General features: G+C 34.6%; 1 protein-coding gene across 1 annotated transcript; it reads left to right on the forward strand.

Annotated features, from left to right (window-relative positions):
* Positions 1–5,783: 5,783 nt before the first annotated feature.
* Positions 5,784–7,963, forward strand: LOC149408664 (uncharacterized). Its single transcript, XM_089650541.1, has 3 exons — positions 5,784–6,282; positions 7,134–7,304; positions 7,555–7,963. The coding sequence occupies exons 1-3, from the start codon at positions 5,946–5,948 to the stop codon at positions 7,797–7,799; spliced, it is 753 nt and encodes a 250-aa protein (XP_089506667.1). The 5' UTR covers positions 5,784–5,945; the 3' UTR covers positions 7,800–7,963.
* Positions 7,964–8,576: the final 613 nt, after the last annotated feature.

The raw sequence follows: 8,576 nt of genomic DNA on the forward strand, positions 1-8,576 counted from the left end.
GCATACATCGTCTCATACATACTAACTAGCCATCACGCCGTTTCCCCGCAGGGGTAGGCAGAGAGGACGGAACGCCAAACAACTCGGTCTTGGCACACACTCCTTGCCTCATTCACATTCATACATCGTCTCATACATACTAACTAGCCATCACGCCGTTTCCCCGCAGGGGTATGCAGAGAGGACGGACCGCCAAACAACTCGGTCTTGGCACACACTCCTTGCCTCATTCACATTCATACAACGTCTCACACATACTCTTCTATTGTTCTGACTCTTGACATGGCCCGACTCAAGTATCTGATTCACTTGGTCGTGCCATGTCTTCCTCGGGCGTCCCCGACTTCTGCTACCATTCACATTTGCATAATAAATTATATATACGAATTGTTTATAATTCGTAATTTCATCTCTAGATTTAAAAAAACACAGCCCTGAATTTTGAATGTAATTTGATACTCGCTTTTAAATAATGAAAAAACTGCTCGGTTTCCGGTCTAACGGTTTGTTACATATTTTCTAAGATTGTTAAACTTTTGTGAGATTTCTATTGACTATTGATACAATACGAGGGTCATTATTTTTTTTAAATCCGGTAGGTACCTACCAATGGTACTATGTTACCAAACGTAGCAAACCACTTGGTACGAACTATGGCAAGGATGTTAATTAATTAATCATTGGTTCCTGGGGTGGCGGTGCCCATGCCGTCTCCCAATTTGAAGGAGATGGGGAAGAGTTACATAAGGAAGAACTTGGCTATTCAGATCTGGTAACCAAAAACGTTTAAAGTCATTTCAATTTGTCTGGCGGGTTTGGGTAGCGCCGTCCCGAGAACCATTTATTAACGAACACCTCTGCTAAAAGTCACTCCAAAGGCCAGGTTCACGCTTCGACACAACCCATTGGCCTCCGAATTGTTAGTCTAAAAAATTGTCCTTCACATCCGAATTATTTTTGTACAAAAGTTTTAAATCTGAAGTGGTGTACTAAATCTATATATAAATATAACTTTTAAACTACGCGTTTAAACGTAATATAAAAAAAATACTTTTATATTAAGTATATTACTTATTGTTATTATTATTCTCTTAATATTATCTATTCATTGTCCTTATTATTATCTACTTAACTTACGTATTATAATAAGTACTTTTTTTAACTTCCGATTTAGTTGTCCGGGTTAAATCTTCCCCAAAGGAAAAACTTAACCCTTCCTCTCCACAAATGATCATCTAGTCAATCAACATTATGTAAGTGCATTATATAAGCAAAATAAATACAAAACAATACAACAACAACACGTCGCCTCACCAGAGATCAAATGGGAAAATAATTCACCGACTCCAGATATTTTCATATCAGAGGGTTCGGCTCGGTAGAACTTCTAACAGGGCCTATAAATCCTACTGATCCCTCAACATAAATATTTAAAAAATCTTTTGTTATCCTACATGTATTCAAAATAATATTATTTATTTAATCATAATCTACTTAATTTACTCTCCATTACATAATTGTTATTTATTATTTATTTACTGTTCCTCTGTTATTATTTACCTAAATTTGGTTAACTATACTATAAATGTACTGCTTAACTGAAATTTGATTTTGTGTTTATATATATTTTTTTTAATTCCATTATTGTAAAGCTGCACATCTCGATACAGGAATGCCCTAGTGAGATGTGCAGCTCATATCTGTCATGTAATTAATTAGTTGCAACCACTGAGAGCAGGCAGACCGACATCATTCGTATTAGGGGACTACTCTACAAACGATAAAATAGAATCTAACCGTATCCATGATCGTTATGAAAAAGACCGTGACCTCTTAGACTAAAAGAGTCTAACATATTTTCATTAAGATGAAGGTGAAAAATTTATATATATTTTTTAATTAGGAATGTTTTTATTTGACCCATGAAACGAAACTATTTGGGAAACGCTTCAAGAAACTTTGCCTAACTTAGTAAAATTATCCACCAATTTAAGAAAACGTGTAGAAAGGGATAGAACAATTGCTTGAAATAACTGTCGGACCGATGATGCTTTTTGAGGTTGTTCCTTCAGCATCCCAAAAACTTGTTTTTATCTATTTATGTTGTATCTAAAAATGGCTTCAAAAAATACAATGTTAAAAATTCTTTTTTTTATTTCATATGTTTCATACTCGCTACAATTTATCTGTGACGGTAACGTCATGCGATAACGGGATCTATAGAAAGCTACTGTAGAGTTCATTATCGCATGGCGTTACCGCCCACAGTGGGGCTCTTGTTATTTTAGATACTATTTTGTTGTGGTTAGGGTTTATATAGACAACCGTTCCGAGCTACTTACATTTTACAAGTCATTCGAGATTCGAGCTTCATGTTAGTACTACGTGTGGCGGGTGCTACTAACTTAGTAGCACCCGCCACACGGTGTCACCTTCTATTCACGAGTAGCGCAATGTTATTAGTTAATTTAAATCGCTGAGCCATTTTATTAATAACTTCAAAATTTATCTCAAATACTTTAACTTTGATTAGTGAAATAAATTCAATAAAACACCGTTTGTCAAAAGATTACTATTCCCGTGGAGCGTATGCTTATCTAGAGTGATCATTAAATTTGCAGTGAACGTTATGGCAACGCGCAAGAGAAGATTTAACGGTATGTACCTACTATATTAAAATTATTCCTATGTTTATTAGTATTAGGTTCAAGTTTTTTAAAATTATCTTAATATTTTATATTTATATCATGAAAATATTTGTAATTGTACAAATTACAAACTATACGCACAAATTATTTTAAAACATCACGTTCTTACAATTTATTAAAAATAGATTTTTACTGGTTATTTTATTTTTTATTAACTTTACCTAAAGTAAGAACTTTGAACATTTTTTTAAAATAGGTTCACGTATAAACTCAAACTAAGAAACTAAAAACGTTTTTTGGTAGTAAGTGTATTCTGTGTGGTAGTCTTTAAGTAGTCGTAAAATAGCCGTTTTTAAAGCGAGAAAATGAGACACTTCAAAAGAAGTGAAACGATTTTTTCTTTCATTTTCTCTATAATAAAATAATTTCTTTTAAAAGTTTATCGTTAATTCAGAAGAAACGAAGTATAATTTCCATAATCTGTGCCTAAAAGTGCGGCGGTTAGGGAAATATTTACCAACTATTTATATGAACCTATTAAGCGTAAGGATAGTGGTGTAATTACAGTTAGAATTATAATATATAAATAATAATGTATAAATGTCTTATCTTTGGCAATCTCTGATGGTAGAAATCTAAAATTCATACTTCAATAATGTTCTTTTAGGTGACGATGATGGTGCAAAGTTGCAATTTTTGTTTGAGGATAATGTTCTTACAACCTTAACAAGAACTCGAATAAAAAATCCTGTAATTGGTGTACGTACACAAGCCTTGTGGAAAGATGGCCGATGGTATTGGGGAAAAGTTGTGTCCCAAAGTAATGCAAAGCACAAATTTAATCAAAATGGAGAATTAATCATATCTCTACCTTGCCATTTCGACTCAGGTGATACAATATCGCATAAGACAAAAAACTTACTTGTACCTGAAAACATTGATGATTTGCGAGAGATGAAAGGTAAGTTCGATTCTTTAACTATTCTGAATTCTCATTCCAGCCTCATATTTTTTTAAGTAGGTACTAATTAAGGTTGTTTTTTTTTTAAGTAAACGCCAGCTAGCATACAATCATTGTACAGCTCGCTCTTCTAATACTAGTGTAAAATTTGAGTACCTAATCACCATTTGAAAATTATTATTACCTTTTTACTGTTTATTTAGGCACTCCAGTATGTTCGACTCCGACTCTAGTGGACCCAAAGGAAAAGATTACCATTATAGACGAAATAATACTACCAAGTACTGCAAAGAATAAATTTAATCACAATGGAGAATTTATCATTTCTGTACCTCGTGACTTTGGAATTGATTCAGTTGACAAAATATCCTACAAGACAACGGTACCTGAAAACGGTAAGTTCGATTCTTAAGATTTATAATACCTATCTGCATCTGCCTAATGTATATTTGAAAGTTTTGTTGTTTGAAGTAAACGCCTGTTAGCGTGCAATGATGTTATAGCTCGCAGTATCAATAGTAGTGTCAAATTAGAATATGATGAAGAATGATCACCGTTTTATTTTTTGTTTAGACACACCAACCAGTATGTTCAACTCCAGTGGATCATATCAAAAAGATTTACATATTGTACTCCCAAGTACTGCAAAGAATAACATTCATCAAAATGAAGAAGTAATCAATTTCACATCTCCTGTTTTTGGATCTGACTCAACTGACGTAATTTTGCACCAGGCAGAAAACTACAGACCGGACAGAAGACAAAATGAACCAAAAAATTTCGAAAATGGAAATTCATCTGTGCTCGAAAAATCTACTTTGAATATAATAGATGGAGTCGATATTAGCAAACTTAAAGTAAATCCCTCAGGAAAAAAAAAATATTTCTGTTGTTACTGTAAAACATTACAGACGAAGTTTGCCCGCCATTTGGAATTAAAACATAACAATGAAAAAGATGTACAGAAATTCACAATTCTTCCAAAAGGTAATCATGAAAGACATGTTATCATTGATGCCATAAGAAAAAGGGGAAATTTTATTCATAACACTAATTCAAAATTTAACACTGGTGTTTTGATCACATGTAGGCAACGCCAGCCAAATATTGCCAATAATGCCCAAGATTACATCTGTTGCGCTAATTGCAAAGGTTTCTTTTCTAAACGTACTCTACGTATTCATTACAAAAAATGCAATGAGTCCCACAAGAAAGGATCACGTATAATAAATGTAATGGGAAGACGATTAACCGGTTTCCTACACAATAGAGCCAACGAAATCCTCAGATATAAAGTTTTCCCCGTATTGACAGATGATAATATTAGTAAATCTATTCAGTACGATGAACTTCTAATTGTGTTTGGAAATAAACTTTGTGAAAAGTACAAAACACACCAACACGACATGATTAGAGCCCAACTGAGATTGCTAGGAAGGTTTAAATTGGCAATAAAAAAGATTAATAAGGAAATAACTGATTTTTCATCAATATTTCAACCACAACATTTTGATTCCGCAATCAGCGCTCTTCGAGAATGTGCTAAATGGGATAGATCAATTATGTGGTTCAAAACGCCAGCCGTTGCCAATAATCTTACAACTCTGATAAAAAAACTGGGACGTTGTCTTCGTGCAGAAAGCGTAAAAAAACAAGATGGTGAAAAAAAAAAAAAGACCGAAGACTTCCTTCTCCTTTTTGAAGAAGAAGTTCCCGTATTAATCAATAAGCCGGCGATAGAAGACCAAATAAAACAAAGACGACTGAAACAAGTCATTCTACCGTCAAAGGCTGACATCAAACTATTGCATGACTTTCTAAAAACAAAATGTTTAACCTCTGTTGAGATTTTGAAAAAATATTTTGAATTTAACGCCTGGAAAACTTTGTGCGAAGCGACGTTAATCTTCGTGATGATTTTCAATAGAAGAAGGGCGGGGGAGATTGAAAGAATAACCATTTCAGATTTCCAGAGCCAGGAAAAGATCGACGTAAATTCAGATCTCTTTAGCCAAATTCCCCACGAACATAAAAATCACGCTCAACAATTTGTGCGTATTACCCTTAGAGGTAAATTGGGAAGAACAGTACCCATTTTACTAAAACCATTTCTATTAAAATCTATAGAGCTTATAATCAAATTTCGCCAACAGGCTGGCGTACAGCCAAATAATGAATTCATTTTCAGCGTGCCAAATACTTCAAATAATGGAATTAAAAAGCCCTATTTGCGTGCTTGCGAACTCCTACGAATATTTTCACAAGAATGTGGTGCCTCATTTCCTTCCACACTAAGGGGTACCACATTAAGAAAACACATAGCCACGCATATTGCAATGATAGGTATCGAAGAGAGTGACTTGACGGATCTGGCAAACTTTATGGGTCATAGTACAAAGATTCATAAAGAAATATATAGAATTCCGGTAACAGTCCGGGATGTTACCAATGTATCGAGATTATTGGAAGCTGCGATGGGTGGTGTCGATGCAGCCGAAGATGCAGCCGAAGATGCAGCCGAAGATGCAGCCGAAGAAACAGCCGAAGAAGATGACTCAGACAATGAAAACAAATTTGAACAACAATCGGAGATAGTAAAGAATTATAGTCTGACTTCCCTGGCTTCCACAAGTCACTTTGATAGCTCCGTGTCTTCTGGAGCGGACCAAATATGTGAGTTTCGAATTGTATTATTTTTTTCGGGGGTGCCTGTAATTTCACCCACTCAAATTCAGGATTCGCATGTTAAATAATGGTATCATAAATTAGTCAAAGGTGTCCGATCTCCTTGAAGCCCTCGGTTGTTGAGTAGATCTTCCGCTATGAATCCTGGATTCAAATCCCAGCGTTTGCAAGTAAATTTTATTCAATCAACTTCACAACGTATTCATTTAATATAATTTGCAGTATATATTTTTGTATCACGTTCCAGAGTGCTGGATACTTTCAGTATCGCCCTGGTGACAGACCACTATCCCGAATTGAAACGTTGCTTGAAATGGCTTTAGCCGTATTTGGTGACCAGAACTAAATAGCCAGGCACATCCGTATCTTCTCTTTCCTATCTCCTCCCTACCAACTGCTATCAGCCTCACAACATTCCCCACTTGGGGATGCCATAGTCTCGCTGGCTCCAGACCAGTTGGGACTCTTGACATTTCGCATTCGCGCATGCAGCATACTGTTTTTAACTGTTTGTTTTTTGCGTATTTTAATTTAAATGTTCTGCTTATTTCGTTTCAAATTAAACCTCTAGTATTGTAATATGTATATAGCTTTTGAAAAGCCCCATGAGTGTATAAAAGAGTTGATAAATAGTCAAGAAATTCGGTTTCTTATCCGGGCTTTTCAAAAGCGGATTTAGTAATAGCAGATTATCATATCAATCTGTTGTTTTCTTACAATTACTACAACTGCATTTAACTTGTTATACTTAATTACTGTAATCAATGTGTAAAATTTCATGAAAAATCTAATTAAAATCCAAATAAATAAAATAAATAAATTTCATGTATTTATTCCAGGGTCTGAAACACGGGTGAGATGTGCTAAAATATCGAGTTCAGATGACAGTCTTCCTGGATCAATCCCTAAAACAATGAATAATACAAAACATCGATGCCTGCCGAAGGATGCCGATAACTCAATGAATATATCAGGGTCTTTTAATGAATCCGGTGAAAAACGGCGCAGCAGTAAGAAATTTTGAACGCTAGCAATAATTAGAGATGTGGACTATTATTTTTTTTTTTAAATAATAACACCACACAGGAGGCCCTGAGGAAAATAATTTCCCTCTGAGCCTATCTAATCTTTGAAGATGCTGGGTGGAGGGTCTTTTTGTGGAGAGTGTGTCTATATATGTGTGTATATGTGTGTATATGTGTCATATACCTTTTTAGTATGTACTAAAAATATAATGGAAATTTCAATTTTGTGTTTCAGCATCCCCCTATGGAAAAACGAAAAGAATGAAATGGAGTGAGGAAGAAAAAATAGCAGCTTCAGAATATTTCGGTGACTTTAAAGCTCTTAAAAAGTTGCCCTCATTAGATGAATGTCATAAAGCAATAGTGGGGAATACAGTGCTACGAAAAAGGCAGCCACAGCAGTTGAAAACATGGATTGATAACCAAAGAAGAGCAGAAAGCCGCCGTCAATCGTATGCATTTAAAAATTACCATTTATAGTTACGAGTACCTAATATGTAATGCCTAGCCATGCCATGAACATAATCCTTATTTTGTCAAAACCGCCGATTGAGGAAGGAGAATGATGATTTCAGTAGGAGTAGGTATATTTGAGGCGTGTTGAAACGAAGACGGCAATCTCCAATTATTTTCATTTTGAGTAATACGCACTCTGTGTATATATTATTGTGATTAAATGGTACAATTATTTATTTATTCCATTAGTTACACTCTGTGTATCTTTTATTGTGATTAAATGGTAAATTATTTCGTTTTCTTCAATTAATAGATGGAAATTGCCGCTTTTGTTCTGTAACTCTGATTGGTTCAAAGGGATACTGCCGTGTGTTTTCCGTAGGTACCATGCATTACCCTAATGGAGATTTCCGTTATTGTTGCAGAACTAAGTACATTTATTCAAAAATTTACGGGTAACTGTCATTGTCATTTATGCTCCAAATCCTTTATAGCTGCCAAAAGTGTTTTTGTTTCTCTATCCATCGCCATATATAACTCATTTTTGACTTATGGTGGAGATTGCCGACTTCATTTCAACACGCCTCATTTTATATTAATTTACTAAGAGAGAGTATGTAACAAAATTTTTATTAAAAAATCTTCATCTATAGGCGAATCCCTCTTTTCATAATATATAGACTTCAAATTTTGGAATATCTTAATTTCTTTCCCGAGGGTATAAATCATAGCGTCTCTATGTTTTATATGGGTATCGCTTACACTGACCAATATCTTATATTTTGACAGTGTACAAACTCA

Source organism: Hesperophylax consimilis, unplaced genomic scaffold (genome assembly GCF_061612785.1).
Source record: "Hesperophylax consimilis isolate HC1 unplaced genomic scaffold, BYU_Hcon_1.0 scaffold_135, whole genome shotgun sequence".
NCBI classification, from domain to species: Eukaryota; Metazoa; Arthropoda; class Insecta; order Trichoptera; family Limnephilidae; genus Hesperophylax; species Hesperophylax consimilis.

Coding starts and splice junctions, on each gene's coding strand:
- LOC149408664 (XM_089650541.1), top strand. CDS start 5,946: ATGATAGGTATCGAAGAGAGTGACTTGACGGATCTGGCAAACTTTATG. Junction 6,283..7,133: donor TTCTGGAGCGGACCAAATAT/GTGAGTTTCGAA, acceptor TATTTATTCCAG/GGTCTGAAACACGGGTGAGA. Junction 7,305..7,554: donor CGGTGAAAAACGGCGCAGCA/GTAAGAAATTTT, acceptor TTTGTGTTTCAG/CATCCCCCTATGGAAAAACG.